This window comes from Vespa mandarinia, chromosome 2 (genome assembly GCF_050613455.1).
Source record: "Vespa mandarinia isolate Hongniang chromosome 2, ASM5061345v1, whole genome shotgun sequence".
Lineage (NCBI taxonomy): Eukaryota > Metazoa > Arthropoda > Insecta > Hymenoptera > Vespidae > Vespa > Vespa mandarinia.
This window is the reverse complement of record NC_140811.1, coordinates 7,477,501-7,495,000: the sequence shown is the minus strand read 5'-3', so window position 1 is coordinate 7,495,000 and position 17,500 is coordinate 7,477,501. Positions and strand designations below refer to the sequence as shown.

The 17,500-nt window shown below is 37.4% G+C and overlaps 1 protein-coding gene across 5 annotated transcripts in view; it reads right to left on the bottom strand.

Moving 5' to 3' along the window:
* Window positions 1-17,500, bottom strand: part of pxb (putative Hedgehog signaling attenuator pxb) — a 406,415-nt gene that overhangs the window by 9,323 nt on the left and 379,592 nt on the right. For all 5 annotated transcript variants that reach the window (XM_085654848.1, XM_085654847.1, XM_035861241.2 and 2 more), the window contains 2 exons: window positions 11,138-11,366; window positions 20-131 (listed from right to left, as the gene is read on the bottom strand). In XM_085654848.1, the coding sequence (XP_085510974.1) occupies window positions 20-131; window positions 11,138-11,366 (341 nt within the window). The remainder of the gene's footprint in view (window positions 1-19; window positions 132-11,137; window positions 11,367-17,500) is intronic.

Sequence of the window (17,500 nt, the reverse complement as noted above, 5' to 3'; positions counted from 1 at the left end):
TATAAATAATCATGCTCACCGTTGCTGAGTTCCTCGTAGACAGGATTATAAAGATCCTGAGACGTGTAAGGATCTGGACCAGGACTGCTACAGACGAAGACACCTCTGCCGCTTTCCTTCACGTCCAGCATCTGTCGCAATAACGTAGAACAGTTAAAACGTGAAATTCTCGGAAATTCTCGGAAAAGTCGGACGATCCAGGGAATAGGAAACTTCTACGATCTTTTTATCGCGTCAAGTAAATTCGCATTAAGCATCGTATACGATATCCTACGGGAGCGACGAAATCACGAATCTCGACTCGTGGGACTAGCGGAGGAAAGCATCGTCGCGATATTTGAGTTTTATGTAACGAGAATAACAAAGAGTTTTTTAGTGCCATAAGCGACCGTTTAGAGAGAAAGAGAGAGAGAGAGAGAGAGAGAGAGAGAGAGAGAGAGAGCGAGCAAAACACTGTACACGATGATCGTACACTTTTTAACCAGTTCGCATAACCTGCTGATGCGTTTACACTAGCATACTTCTTTGGCTTTCATTTTTTTTTCTTCTTTTTTTTTCTTTTTCAACATTTTTTTCCCCATATATGTATAATCATTTATAAGATACAACTAGTTTTTTACTCGTTCGTATAATACATTATTCACGAGTACGTAATGTTTTTTCGCGTATACTTCAAAGTTTTATTATCCTTTATCGGTAAGGGATATTTTAATTGTTGTTAATTGTAAATGGGATCGCATAAAATCAATGACGTAGATTCGATTTGATTATAATTCAAAGCATGTAATGGAACAAATGGAACAAGTCAAAGTAAGCAAAGGCATGGAGAAAAGATGATCTAAAGGTAAAGAAAGAAAATAGTGACGCGGAAAGCTCGAGTCACGAGGAGAGTCTTAACGCTTTCCTCGCGTTTCCGGCCAGCGATTAACTCGCTTCTACCACCTAAAGACTCTTGAGATCCTTTGAGCCCTCCACAATCCTCGCTTTTTCTTTTTCTTTTCCTCTTCTCCCTCTCTTTGATTCTATCTACATCTTCGTTTCTCTCCCTCTTTCTCTCTTTACGTACAGTTCCGTTCGCAGAAACGCTGAGTCGTTGCGAAACAGGCAGAAATCTGAGAGAAAGAGAAAGAAAAAGAGAGACAGAGATGGAAAGAGTAAGAGAGAGAGAGAGAGAGAGAGAGAGAGAGAGAGAGAGAGAGAAAGAGAGAGAGAGGGTCGGAAGTTAATCCTTAAATTGACGGAGATCCCTACCGCTGGGAAAATAATAAGGAACAATCTTAATGTGAGCTTTGCCTACCGCTAATTTTATTTTGACGTCGTTTCCTTGTTAAATACAAATTTATAAAATCTAAGCGCTCGTTAAATCTAAGCGCTCCCTTAGTTCCCAACTCGTTGTCCTTTTTCTTTGTTTCAAAATTTTTTTTTCGCTATTTAAATGAATCGAGAAAGAGAGATGTTAATGTAAATTCACATTCAGGAATCTTCCATTGTCTTTGAATTTCTTCACGAGGATATCCCTATCTCTTCCATCTTCTCTCATGCGCACACTTACAAAAAGAAGGAGAAAAAAAGAAAAAAAGAAGAAAAAAAATAGAAGAAAAGAAGAAGAAAAAAAAGAAGAAAAGAAAAATATTCGCGTTAAAAAGTCTAAAGATTCTCTCGGCAAGAATGTCCACAAGATATATCCGAAGTATCGAGCGAATAAGTTTAGCTCGGGAATTTTAAAAACGCTGAGATATTCGTACTTACGTAGCTGTTGTAACTTCGTAAGATACGAGTTGCCTGTTAAGTTCGCTTGTGCGAATCGGAAAATTCTAATGTCTCGGCACTTTCGAGGATTACCGGTATTTCACCACGAGAAACGATCTAGAGATAAAAAGCAACCTATTCGTTCGTTCGTTCGTTCGTTCGTTCGTTCGTTCGTTCGCTCGTTAGTTCGTTCATTCGTTCATTCATTCGTATTCCGCAACGTTTAGTTTCTCTTTTTCCCTTTCTCCTTCCTCTCATTGTAAATTCTCGTCGATAAGTGCATGTTTGATGCAACATTTATTAACTATAATAGAATCTATGTACTTAATTAATGCTACGATATTCCAAATTTTCCTCCATTATGCGAACCGTATAACTGATTTAAACGTAAATATTTGACGACCAATAATCGCGTCGTTGGTCACGTTCAGCCGCGACCAGATTTTCAACCACCCATTTCTATAGAGAACGATAGTACACGAGAATCCTCTGGAAATAAAATTATTTCCAACATTAAATCATGAATATTATCCTCTGTATTATCGCGTAACGTTCTACATCGATTCTACAAAACACTGACCTCGATATCAGCGAGGAAACGGGCCGTGGTAACATCTAATCTAGAGGAGAAGGACACCGGAACTAGGTAGAACGGTGTAAAGGGCCGATATGCAATATAATCGTGGATAGTATTGGAGTAGGTAGGACAGAAAGGGGTGAGAACGATTTAATCCCTGGCAGGGTTATCCCGTTTAACTGTCGTTGAAGCCGCCCCTCTCTCTTTCTCTCTCTCTCTCTCTCTCTCTCTCTCTCTCTCTATCTCTCCCTTCCTCGTGCTCTTCAACCCTTCAACTACTGTCCCTCTAGCTCCGTGTTTCGTCCTCACACATTGATGTGCGTTCACTTGTAGATAGTTTCTGGCCTCCGTAGCCCATTATACCTGTGTGTCCTTGTAACTACGAGGAGAATTTGCCACGGGAGCTGGACGAGGCTATATAGCGTTAACGAGAGTAAATGGCGTGCCGCAATCCCCAATCTATCTCACTACCCCTCCTTTTGGCCTATACTTCTCTTCCTTTCTCCTCCTCCTCTTCCTTCTTCTCTCTCTCTCTCTCTCTCTCTCTCTTATCTTCCTCTCTTGCTCTGCTACGTATTACCCTTCTCACCGAGCATTCTCAATCTTCTAGCCCTAGTCATAGGATTTCTTGCAACAAGAGATGAACGTACCCGCACATTTATACACGTCAAAGTCAAATTTATGAAGTCACATCCGGAGATTCGTCTTCCATTAAAATATTGCATCTCCTTTATTAGATGTTTCACAGCGATCTGTTAAATCTTTTAGTTTGACGTAGGATCAAGGATAATTTTGATCGACTGTTTCCTAAACGTCACAATCGAGAATTGAATTAAACGAACAAATATATCGAAGGTTATAACGAAGGTTATACCTGCGATAAATGAAAGATAAGTGAGAATACGGAGATCTGATTATTTTTAACGATTTCTGATTGAGAATGACTTTGCTTTCCGATAAATAAGTGATGATAAAATACTTGAATGGCCGGAAGCTTTCCTTTTAAAATACATGAACGAGAATATTTTTGCTACTATTGTAGATAACACAAAGCGTAGGTCGAAAGGTCGAAAGACAACCGGATATTAGATGTAAAACGAAAATAAAAGATACGATAAATTACTGTGACAGCGATAAAATTGAAGTTAGATTGAATCGGTTGGTTATTAGTGTACGAAAGAAAGGGTTGTTGATTTACGATAATACGGATATTTCCTCGATAAATGATTTAATTCAAACAGATCCTTAAGTGTTTCCTAATAAAGCAAATTGATTTTCTTTCTATATTTTGTCGATAATCCTTTATTTATCAATTCCTTTCTATTAAGCATATAATAATACATTTTTCTCATTTTTTTTTATCTTTCTCCTTTTAAAAAACCGATAGAAAATACCAAACCTATCGAACACGTGAATCTTGATACTTTATTTTAATTTAATTAATGCAGAAACTTAAATGAAAATATCGCGAACAGAATGGAAACCGCAAAGTGTTAAATAATGTAACATGCCGCGACGAAAGTAACCACATAGGGGTGTTTAGTTTTGAATGACAAACGAGAAAGTGTGTTTCGTGTGCTATACGAAAAGATCTAAACAAAATGATCTTCATATAATACAATTACTCACAGTTAGATCAAATGAAATAGTTTATCACACTACGTCTGTAAATCACGCCAACGTAATTTTATATCTATCTTTTTTATTGATAATTATAAAATCGCGATATTTATTATTATTTTATCTATTAATTTTATTATTTCAAGAATCGATGATTGTATTGTTAGATTGCAATTGTCTCTATACTATTTCTTTAAAATATATCGAAATATCATTTTCTCACATAAATCCCTTTGCAACGATTTCGGAAGACCAAAAGCAATTGGTCCAAGACGATCCATCATACTTGTCGACCCTGAAACTCCAGGGCAAAGCTACTACTGGTAGAAATGTCGACTACCCTTCTCTTTCTCTTAAGGGAAACGAAATAAGCGAGCCATACCTAAATTAAAGTCCCGAGGGCAAAGACTATCTGCCACAAAAGAGGATCGCCCGATTACTCTCATCGTCCCAGTTATAACGTCCGACGGCCTCTTGCTGGTTAGAAAGAGAAAGAGAGAGAGAAAGGGGGAGTATAATTGTCGTTCCATAGCAGCCTCTGATATGGCCTCGAGAGTTACACGCTTTCGAGGGTGCTTTCCTAATAAGAGCGTATCGCGAGTAATACGCGGACGAGCTCGAGCTTACTTCCGTTAAAAAGATAGCTTTATAGCTCCGCTCGTAAATCTACGAGCACTCGAAACACTTTATTTCGCCTCAAGCGATCAGCAAACTACCCGTCCGTCATCTTTCGGACTTATTTTCGACGAACCCTTTTCGTTAGACTTCTGTTTTGTTTTTGCACGCTGATGGAACGATATTTTCTCTCTGTGTATGTGAAAGAGGGAGAGAGAGAAAGAGAGAGAGAGAGAGTGAGAGAGAGAGAGAGAGAGAGAGAGAGAGAAATGTTTTTTTAATTACTTCTTTTTAACTGTTAGGTATTTATTCTTTATATTTTTCTCGGATTGAAAACAAGTTTTGAAGGAAAATAAATTTGAAGGAAAATAAATAAGATTTTGTTAATTATCGTTATCGTTATATTGGTGACCGAAATTAAAAGCTATTAAATATTGTGATGTATAGCGCGTTTATCAGATAAATATTTAATATCTCTATTATATCTTTATAGTAATGTGAGAAAAAAGAATAGACAGAAAGATTCGAGAGACCAATGACTGTTCCGTCTTGATTACATGCGAGTAGAAGTTGAAAATAGGAAGGAAGAAAGAACTAAGAGAGTATCTGTCTACGTTGAATGGATAGAAAGATGATAACTAAAAGGAAAGATACGTAGACGTTGAAAATGGCAGAACGTAATTTCTGGTGTTTTAATCAAAGATAAAGAACGGAAGGATATGAACGAGAAAGCAATGTTGCTCGGACTGTTCGAACAAAAAGCTCGACAGATGATTATTGAAAAAATTCGAAAATAAAAGAGAAATCTTTTTTCTATTAAAAAAATATACAGGAAGGAAAGTTGATTAGATCGTATAATATAAAGGATCCTTAAAGCATTTCTGATCTAACGAGGAAGTATTAAAAAAAACCTTTCGAGAAGATGAACCGATGATCGACGATGGAACAAGTTCAGATTTACGTCTTCAATAAACCCGAGTGGAACGTCTTCTAGTAAAGAAAGAGAAGAAGGAGAAGAAGATGAAGAAGATCTAGTGACATTGTGAGAAGAAATTAAATGTGAGGAAACAAGATAGAGATGGAGCTAAAAGAGATAGATGGATAAATATCTATTTATCATCAGATAGAGATAGAGATAGAGATAGAGATAGATAGATAGATAGATAGATAGATAGATAGATAGATAGATACATAGATAGATAGATAGATAGATAGATAGATAGATAGAGAGAGATATTCACGGTATAGATGTATTCTAGCGGAGAGGCTTGATCCATCGTATCAACAGCAGGAAGCAATATGTCCGTGCGGTAATAGCGTGGAGCACGAAGGCTAATAGCTTGTCCCTAACGCGCCTAACCTGCCTCGCGTTCTCCAAACCTGTCCGCCGTGTATCGTACGTCTGCTGTTCGTTGATGTAGTCTCCTCTCTCACACTTACAAGACGTCACGAACGTAACATAACACATAGACACGTAGATACGTAGAGAAGTACACACACACACATAGACAAAGAGAGAGAGAGAGAGAGAGAGAGAGAGAGAGAGAGAGAGAGAGAAAGGAGGGGTGGGGATAAGGGAGGGAGCAGAAACCTAGACGTTAAGGTCGTAGCTCGAAGGCATCTACACGCGATCCTCCACATGCCTTCCAAAGGCGAAGTGGATGATATCCCGAGATTCCGACGTTTCTCTCTACCAATGCCAGTTGGTGTTCTCTCGCCTGTGTGAGTCCGTTCGCTTCGGTAATATGCTAACCCGAGCGCTACTAACGTAACTGGCTAATTGTTAGTTATTGCACCAATTGCATTAGGTTCTAAGTCCGGCCTTACCCTATACCAGCTAGCTAGCTAGCTATCGTTACATCAACCTCGGTTCGCAGATACCACGGCGATGTTCTCCTTCTCGTAACGACGTGCCATGACACGGATTGACCCTCGTAATATGCCTCGACAACAGGTGGATGTATAGTAGAATCGATGCTTATCCCATAGGAAGTGAAGTTGATGCTTCCTAGAGCTATGATGGATAATTCCAAGGATTTATCGAACAATCGTGAAACTAACCATCTACGATGGCATTCTTATCCGACGGGATTGACTTTCTCCATCGAAGGGAGAACAAATCAATATAAAAGTTACATAACGTTAATGACGACGGTACATCGAGTAATCGATTCCTAACGATTTTAAATGTCCTTCATCTCGAACAATCATTCCTCTATCAACCACATTTGGGAAAACTAATCCGAAGGGAACAATGAGGGTGACTAGGGGAAACCACTTTGAAGCCAAAGTATGGAAGAAAAGTGAATAAAGGAGAAAGAGAGAGAGAGAGAGAGAGAGAGAGAGAGAGAGAGAGAGAGAGATGAGAGGGGCAACTAAGTGCCGTAGAAAATTACTGCGTCTGGAAAGAGATAGAGATAGAAATAGAGATAGAGAGAGAGAGAGAGAGAGAGAGAGAGAGAGAGAAAGAGAGAGATAGAGAGAGATAGAGAGAGAGAGATAGAGAGAGATAGAGAATGAGAAAGAGAGAGAGAGAAAGAGAGAGATAGAGAGAGATAGAGAGAGAGAGATAGAGAGAGATAGAGAATGAGAAAGAGAGAGAGAGAGATAGAGAGAAGGAGAGATAGAGAGGGAAAGAGAATGAGAAAGAGAGGAGAGAGAGAGAGTACGAACCGCCCGCCAGGACCATTTCCGTCGTTCTGATTCTTTTAGCGCGAATTTGACCCTCGTCGAGGACGAAAGAAACGAAGCGCGTCTTCTCGCAATTAAGTTACCGAGCGAAGAGAAAAAGAGGGTGGAGATGGTGAAGCAGGAAGATCGTCGCCGTCGGCGAACGGTGGATATTTGCGCAACTCCATTTGCGAAATTAGAGATCTTTTCGTCCGTGGGATGGCAATCGGCTGGAGAGCAGAGGTGACGCGGCACAATGGTGACGCGTCGATCTCTTCTTTCTTTTTATATGGTTCTGTATCTCTCTCTCTCTTTATCTCTTTCTTTCTCATTCTTTTTCTTTTTTTCGTTATCGATCCTTTTCATTGCTTTCCTTTCCTCAATTCATCTTTTTTTCATATCTATCTAACATACAATACTCTCGTTTTAATAATCTATCTCTATTACTCTCTCGATTTAATACGCTATCATTGAAATTATCTGTGTAATTCCCTTTCTGTTTACTTTTGCTATTATACGAAGAAGCTCCTTTTACCCTTTGATACACTTAATGCTAACACGCCTGTAAGACATTCTAATCTCTAGCTCTTACAACCCTTCGCACTGCGGATTCAAGCATATCACCATGTCTATTCGTACCTATGGCTATAACGATAAGTATCTATCTTATTTCTTCTTTTTACCTCCGATTTTGCCATCAATGGATAAGGAATCCTCTTTTCCTAACATTTAGAGGGAGGATTCACCATAGAACGCGTACACTCCTTCCTTATCTTCTCCAGAAAGAATTTGAACACAGAAGTGGTTATTCCGTGTCCACGTGTGTCGGTAATATCGTATTTCTTTTTTTTGTCTTTTTTGGTTTTGTATTTCTTTTTTTTTTTTAGTTGGGAGATGTTTATCTACGATCGCGGCGGCTACGATGATATTTCATTTTTTACAGATTGTTTATCTTCGAATTCGTATGATCATCATCATGTATCTCGAACGATCTCTGATAAATATAGTCTTTTTGAAAAAACGAATGAATTTCTACGTTTTCGAGGATACGAATATGGTAAAAGGATGGGATTGTGGACCGGGTTTAATAACCACTCCTTGTCAAATTTTTCAGCAAAGTGACTTTATTTTTTCCTTTATCATGTTCTCTCCTTCCTTCTTTCTTTATAGTTTAGTATACACAGAGCTGGTTTTTTTTTTCGTAAATCCGTTGCTATTTGCATCCCTATATTCTTTCGTTGCTTCTCATACTTGTAACTATAGTGCCGTTTAACTTACACATTTGATCGATCTTTCCAATTTTTAATGTGAGCTGAGATCTATCGTTTTTCTTTTTGCGCTATCAGTGCAAGTGTAAGAAGCAGTTGATAAAATAAAAAAGAACGCTCTCTCTCTCTCTCTCTCTCTCGCTCTTTCAATCTTACCATAATTCATTCATTTTTACATATCACGATAATGAGATACAAACACCGAACCGAAATTGTATCGTCCATCTAATTAATTATTCAATGTTATTAATAAATAATAATTATAATAATGACAATGAGAGACGATGATGACGATGTGTGACGATAATTAACAGTAATAATATCGATTAATTCGCAATAAAATAAAAAATAGAATAAAAAAAGAAAAAAGAAAAAGAAAGATTCATATCATTTAAACTTTTCTCAGTTAATCTTATGGACTTAATTGTCCGTCTCTATATATTCCCTTTTTTCTTTATTTTCATTATTCTTCGTTTTACTCTACACATCTGCGTATACTATATACAATTGGCGAGTTGCCTCTCTATCTCTATTTACAGTCACAAAAAGTGTTTCAATTTTCTTTTTCTTTCCTTTTCTTCTTATTTTTTTTACCGTGCCCACACAACCGGCAATAAGGCCACTCTCGCCCACTGCTAAACGAATCTTCGAATTTTTCGATTACATCTTATCTTCGAACTTTCTCTTTCTCTCTCTCTCTCTCTCTCTCTCTCTCTCTCTCTCTCTCTCTCTCTCTCTCTCTCTCTCTGTATATTTTTTTATAATCGTCCATATCGTTTTTAAGTGAGATTGTGCAAGCACGGCACAAGTAACAAAATAAATACTGACTAGTCCGCCTTTAGTATCATTATATCATCAACGATATAAAGAGAAAAGAAAAAAACGTGAAGTATATAGATAATACTCGATAATATTGAAAGATAAAAAAAAAAGTATCGTCCAAAAAGGGATGCTTGAAATTATTTTTCTGATATTATTGGACGATAAAAGAAAGAAGAAAAAGAAAAGGAAAACGATTCTTTAAGGAAAAAAAAAAAAAAAAAAGAATCTTTACGTATCATCGGATCCTTTTTCTTTGCATTCTTATAGAACCTCGTAGAAATTAAGAAAAAAAGAAAAGAAAAAAAAATACGAGAGAATGCAAACCGCAGTTGTCGAGCTTACAATCAAATGTAAAAAATGATAAGAGTTAGGAGTTTTAATCGGAGTTCTTTCGGAAGTTTCCGCTCGCTGAATTCCGAAAGACACTGGAGACTATCTATCTAAGAGCTCAGGATAGAATCCGTTCGTTCTATCTTAAGGGCGACGAGAAAAGTAGGGAAACGCTTCGTTTTGGGCCGAGAGATCGAGAAGAAGAGCGGAAAAAAGTGAAAAAATAGAAAAAGAAAAAAAGAAAAAAAGGAAAATCTCCTTTCGACCCAGGAACGAAAATCCTCGTGTTTTCTCGTGCTATCTCAAGGGATATGTGAATCATCTTTTCGTGTCCACTTGTGACTTCGTGTAGAAAATTATAGTTTCGCGTTAGCGTTCGTGCGTGCGAGTTTACGTACAACATGGTGAGCAACGAACACGCCATGAAGCTCTCTCTTTCTCTCTTTTTATCTCTCCCTCTCTATATAAGGATACTTTTTGCATAGGACGACGTATGTCACGTATCTTGAACATTCAGGTAAATTTCCTCCGGTCTGGTGAGGAGTTGATGTATCTGCTGCATCGTACAGAGCGGACACATCTCCTCCTCGGTGCCGTCGGCAATGATTCGCCTCGCCGTTCCGGGTGCCTTTCTGTTGTACCACGAGTCAAGGATATACGCGTATCCTTCGGAGTCAAGGAGATTCGAGGAGGTCGCTGAAGAAGACGCGGGAAACCTAAGAGCCGTTTTCGAGGATGTCATTGCAATGGGTGGAGGAGGAGGTGGCGGCGGTGATCTTAAGGACTCGAGGTCGGTATCCTTAAAATCGATATACGAGTAACCTTCGGAATCAACGGAGTGTCTTCTAATAGGATGTTCTTGGTCTTCCGAAGGAGAGATCGTTCTTGGATCTGTTCGATAGAAAGTGGGACTACTATTCTTACTGCTGATAGGATTCGTTTGAGCTTTTGATCTATGCGTAGGTGTGATGGGTTGTTGTTTGTTAGGGAGTCGAGGACGAGTAGAAGGATAACAGCTAGAATCATTGTTGTTACTGCTGCTACTGTTGTTGGTGGTTCGATCGTTTTCATCATTAGGATTTGTGATTTTGGGAGAGGATGATCGTGAATGTGAGATTGGGCTAGATGGTAAAGGTTGTTGACTGGTTATCAATGCGTTTTGTGTAGCTAGAAGAAGATGACTGTTCAGCAACAAGTTGTTATTGCTTTGGGTATGACAAATGTTACTGTTATTCGTAAGAGTGGAAATTGTACGCGGCGCGTGTGTCGCGATGGAAAGCGAAACTTCCTGAGATTTGGCGAGTAATGCTCGTGGCGTACGGTAACCACCTAAGACCGCTCTGGAGGGCTTCTCCGTGACGCGAAGTATTGCCCTTGGGTCCCGGTAGTCGAGATAGTCGAGGTGATGGGGCGCAGGCGCGCGCAATGTGGCCTGCGGTTGTCGCTCCCGTAGGTGTTCCCGCTCTCGGGGATTTGTACCTCGTACCTCGATCGTCGGCGCTTGACCGATAGGATGGTGACTCGGCAAGTGATTGTGCAGCTGGGAGTGCGTCATAGCGTCCGGCAAATCCTCGTAGAGAACGGCGGCGCTGGTGTTGCCCGAACCACCGTGAGATTGGCAGTCCGGAAGGACCCGCGTCCGGCCTGCGGCTGCGGCCGCTGCTGCACTTGCTGCGCTCTTGCACGGCAATAGATTTTGGACTTTTCGTTTGTGCCTAAAACAGAACAAGACGATGTTCCTTTAATGATGAATCTTGATACATGAATGTAATAAGCGCGTTTTATATTTAATCATGAATATATGAGAATGATTTTCTAAGAAAGAATAGACAAATTGAAAAATTCCTGATTATATTATTTACCATGGACAGCTCGATTGAAATATTCCTTAATAAATTCCGTTAATCAAAGTTTAGAGTTATTTTTTTTTTTTTAAAGAATAGAATTCATCAAAGACCGTATGGATATATTCTACTTTATTCTCATTTCTCTGTGTTCTCATTATGACAAATCATTTCCATTCCTCACGTTCTCGTTCCTCGTTCGTAGTCATACCAGATTAGTTAGGAGCTCGTTGTAATTGTTTGTACAAGCGGACTTTGGCTAGATGCGTACGGGCAGATGCGCACACTCTCGAGAGTGTTCTTCTTCAATGTAAACTTTAATGAATCGGAGAGGTTGTGGAGGAGGAAGTTGTTGGGATGGCCAGCCTTTGCCTATCAGTACCGTTTCATACGTTCATTGGTTGGTGGTTGGAGTTACTAGCCGTTGACTGTACGTTCGAGAGTACTGAGATGTGTGTACCAAAGTAAGTATACATGTATACATAGGTATAATATATATCTATATGTGTGTGTACATAGTATATATACAAACGTATGTATCCTTCTATGTAACTCAACCGGCATATTCGACATAAAACGCGTCTCCGTTCGTTCCACTATCACCCTTTCTCCTCTTCCTCTTCTCGAGTCGTTACCCTACTACTAGCCCTCCGCCTCTGTTAATCACGGTGAGCACGGTGAAAGCGTTTAAATTCGCCACATCCAACTCGTTGGGGTGCTACCGGCTGTGGTGGTACTGTGCTGGAGACGAAAGGGAAGGGATTCATTTATCCGAAAGGATCTGCGGTATAAATGTTGGGGGAAAGAGGAACGCGAGGGAAGGAGAGAGGTCGAGAGGTCTGCACTACGGAGATAATAACAACGGTAACGTACACTTGCATCTATGCTTCTCTTCTCTCTTTCATTGCTTATCTTTTCTCTTGATTTTTTCCTATTTCAAGGATTTTCTTATCAATCTAGCTACACTATTACATATCTACATTCACAAAGATGTTACGAAAAAGATTCTAAAAACGACAATTTTTTTCTTTCCATATCATATAAAGTTGAATGTTTGGTTATTGATTTTTAGTGAATAGGATTCAAGTACTTTGAACGATTTATTTATTTATTTATTTATTTAATCTACAATTTTAAAAATAATAATGTCAATCGATATTCATCTAAGTGTTTCTTCTATATATATCTAATAATAGGAACGCAGTAGTGGGATCAATTGGAAAATATAGTGAAGATCGTAGAAAAAGAGAAGGATCGATCGATCATTTTCAATGGATTTAAATTAACAATATTGTTCAAGAGAACTACAGAGAATGTTCGTTAATAAGATCAATTTTCAAATAATGTTTGAAGATAGGAAGAAGAGTGATAAGACGATACTTCGTTACATCGTAGATAGAGAAAAGCTTATGTATATCCCGGATATATACTTCCATAACTTTCAAGGAGTAGTAGGAAATTGTAAAGAAGATGAAAGAAGAAGAAAATGTTGGATCCTTGAAACATGCTCCAATTCCTCCATCTTCTCTCTATCATTTGGTATCTCTCCTTCTCTCTCCCTTTTCCTCCACAGACCTTCCCCCATCTCTATCTCTCTCTTTTTCTCGTTCGGATAGAAACGTACAATATATCTATACCAGGATTCTCAAAGTACCACGTAGTTAAGTGGTGTATCTTCCAAGTTTTAATTATCTAGTTAACTCTGTTTGGTTCGATAATATTTGCTTTTATAATTAAACTACTCGGTAAGAGGCTAACAACCGGAACGGTATACCTAACATTTTCGTCAGTAGGTCGAAGGAAAAGAAGGTGAAATCTATGGATTGCGAATCATAAAGCGTGTAGAATGAGTGGGGTAGGATAATTGGGATATATAAAGAAGAAAATCAGCTCGACTGGTTCTGACGTTTGACATAGCCAAGGTTAATCCAGCAAAAAAAGCGAAGCTTTTTCGGATTATTGACTATCAAGAAAGTTGCTTCGCTTCAATCGTCTTTCATTTTTTTTTTTCTATGTAAGGCCCACTGAGACATTAAACCTTCCAGATAACTCTTTTGGTCCACCGTCATGATAATTATAATGTATTGCCATTATTCATATTACTAACTTTACATGAAACCGAAATTCCTACTATAGGACACTTTAAAATGTTTGGAATATACGTAAATTAGTTACAATTTGGAAAGTAATCGATCAATTTATTTTAAATTATTATAGAAACAACAAATTTTCACGTTCCATTAAAGTTTCTTTTTTTCTTTTTTTCTAATTATTCTTTCTTTTTTTTTTTTTTTTGAAAGTTCGACATTAAAGTATTTATAATAAAATGGGTTTCATTTTTAAAGTTTTTAAGCGATCAGTCTGAAATTTTTAGCCTTTTTTTAGATAAACTCCGTGAGCAATTTTATTAGATTAGGTTCAAACAGTTTATTGTTATAGTTTATAAAAGTTTCCATGCATAAACATATTTAGAAAATTTTATGAAATATTTTGTTTCTATGAAAAATTATGGAAAAAGAGAGAGGGAGGGAGGGAGGGAGGGAGGGAGGGAGGGAGGGAGGGAGGGAGGGAGGGAGGGAGGGAGAGAGAGAGAGAGAGAGAGAGAGAGAGAGAGAGAGAGAGAGAGAGAGAGAGAGAGAGAGAGAAAGAAGAAAGCGGCTTAAAACATATTATCGATTATAAATAAACGTGAACCGCTAATTTATTACCATATAACCTATTTGTTTAAAGAAAGAAGAGGACAGATCTTTAAGCTCAAACAGACATAAATTCGTCTAGAAGAAACACATAGAACAAGGATAGTAGGATGTCTTTTTGAATTGTATGGGTCAGCATCCTTTCTGAGTTTCATGTTCGACGACGTAAACCGAAGTCTTTGCATCATATTCACGCCAAGCTGGCTTTGTATAGAAAGAGAGAGAGAGAGAGAGAGAGAGAGAGAGAGAGAGAGAAAGAGAGAGAGAGAGAGAGAGAGAGAGAGAGAAAGAGAGAGATAAACGTGCACAGATTCGTCTTTTCTCTCTCTCCCTCTCTCTCTTTAAAGTTCGATATTTCAGTTTGCCTAATGCCAACTAAATCACCGAAATTAGAAAGATAAGTGAATATATTAATTTATTTTTACCATTAGTTTTAACAATCCTTTAACAATATAAAAAGATCTCTTATTTTTGAACTATTTCAAAATCGTACAATCATCTCCAAGAGAAAATTATAAATTAAAAACCAAAATGACACATAAGCAATTAAATCGTTTTAAATAAATAAATCGTTTCAATTAATTGTTTCATTGATAATCATTATGTAAAAGAGATTTTAATCTGAACAACTTATTTATATTTCAATCTTAAAAGAAATGTGTAAAAATATAAGAAATCTTTCTATAGAAACTTTTAATAGTTTCTTTTGTCCCATAGATAAAATGAACTTTTGAACGAACCTAGAAAACTTTCTCATCTTCGTCGAGAGAAAATAGAAAGGTTCGAGAAGTAAGTTTGCGAGAAAAAGAAAGCGAACGTTCATCGGTTGTAATAGTATGATTCCAACGTGAGAAAGTTAGCACATAAGAGTAAGTTCTCGTAGAACATCTTAAGTATGCTTAGACACGCAGTTTCCTATATATACCTATAACGCCCAACAAAGTCTTCTTAGTAGATTGCCCCAGTCCTTCGAGCATTCAACCTCCCATTTTCCCTTCCTTCTCCATCTAACCTCAACTGTTAACGTTCATTTCATCAACAAACTCATCTCCTTTCTGTCTATAGCTTTTACTCAACCGCGTACAAGCTGCGGTATGTTGTTGTGGCTGCCAAAGCTCCTTTATAGGTTCAGTAGCGACAATCGGATATATGTGCTATACAAAATTAAGCTGAATTTTGATGTTTCAGTCAAACATCGGTAATTCATTGTAGTAACAATTAATTTATATAGATATCTATATAGAAATAAATAACATTTATTAGAGAGGGAGAGAGAAAGAAAGAAAAAGAGAGAGAGAGAGAGAGTATTTAATAGTAAATATGATTTGATCGATGCATTTCCGCGAAATGATTTCAATAAGTTAAGAAATCGAGTATAATATATACGTATTGATATTATTTACAATAAGAAAATTTGAAAGATTTATCGAATATTATTCATAGTTTATTTATTTTTATTTTTTTTTTATTTTTATAATAAATTTAAAAAGTATGTTCATCACTCCTTTCTATAGCTCATATAAAAAGATTGTTGTTTATATTCCAAGTGTAATAAAATAAATTCGAGTTCAAAGAGGGTTGAATAGATTCGCGCAACAGCTTTGACAACTTTTTCTCTCTCTCTTTCTCTTTCTCTTTCTCTTTCTCTCTCTCTTTCTCTCTCTCTCTCTCTCTCTTTCTCTCTCTCTTTCTCTCTCTCTCAGAGTACAGTACATTTGCGTTCAAGTGACCGTGAATGAGTACTGATCGTTTATTCGTACCCAATACAACAAAGAAGTGGTTTTTTAATTTTCTAATCGGAGATATGTTTTTGTATTAAAACCAATGAGAAAATAGTACGTAATCGTTGGAATTATTTGTATCTATTTGTTCGTATCAATACAACAAACAAAACATTAAAAGATTTCTTGTCTCTTGGTTTATCATTGAATTACTCTCAAGAACTAAACAAAATCAAGTTTCGAAGTCTAGTTCTATTTGAATTACCAACTATTACTAAGGTAAGTGAAGATCTACAATAACCGTCTTCCTAGAGAGACCAAAGGTTTCGATAAGGTTTATTGAAGCGAGGTCGAGTCGAATCGAGTCGAGCCGACTAAGGTTGAGGACACGATAGCCATCGATAGATTTCATCTTGGTAACCACCAAATGGAAGCAGACAGGAAAGTTTCAGTTTGCTTTGCTAATATGGTTACTCTCTTAGATCTTTCATATATATATATATATATATATATATATATATATATATATATATATAGAAATATATATATATATATTTTTCTTTTGACTTTCTCCTTCTCTTCTTCAACAGATAATACATCAATGATTTTTCGTTAAGTTATATATACTTTATCATCCTATTCGTCGTCAACCCTCACCCCTTTTTGTCTTCCTTCTCCTTTCTTCACATTTTATCGACAGAACGACAACTCCAACACGTTTCTTTCTTAATGGATTTTATTTAGTCATGATAGACCAATGGAAGGAAGATGACGCGAGTTTTCTCTGTATAACTTTGACTCCTCGGTCCACGGAGAGAGATAGATATTCTCGTTGAAAGAGAGAATACGAACACAAAAGCAACTAAAGGATGAGAAGAGGACTTCGTACTTATCAAGGACGCGCGAGAAGTTACGTCTATGCTCCCAGTAACGGTCTTCCTCTACCTCAGGAAGGAAGTCAGTTGGAGGAGCAAAGTGAATTCATCCTTGCTAAACGCTGAATAGATCATTTAAGTCGAGCTTTTAACTTTAACTAATTAACTGTTCCCTCTTTACTGTTCTTTGGCTTTCTACGTTCATTTCCTTTCTCCTCACTTGCCACCTTCCATTTTGCCTTTCTCTCTCTCTCTCTCTCTCTCTCTCTCTCTCTCTCTCTTCCTTTCTTATTCTTCTGTTTGAAGTCTTCTTACTTTTTCTTTCATTTTTTTTTTTTTTTTGAATTATTGAACGATCTCTATCTGTTTCTGGTATATTGGTATATCGAACTATTTTATCCTACGTATGGATAAGTGATAATTATTATTTTAAACATAGACAAAATATTATCCTTTTTGATTCTTATTTATAGTTGGATATTGAAGGATCAATGTTGAATGGTCATACAGTGACAGTTTGAATAATCTCTATGAACTATACACGTGATACCTTTATTTTTCTTTGTTATTCTTCGAGATTCGACTAATTTCATTTTGTACCTTAGATCTCATTTCCCGAAGCTCTCAGTTCGTTGCTTTTTATTTGAGTCACGCTTTCAGTCAACGTTTCCTTCCGTCTTGCGTATTCGTTGGGTCTTCAGTAAATCTTTTCT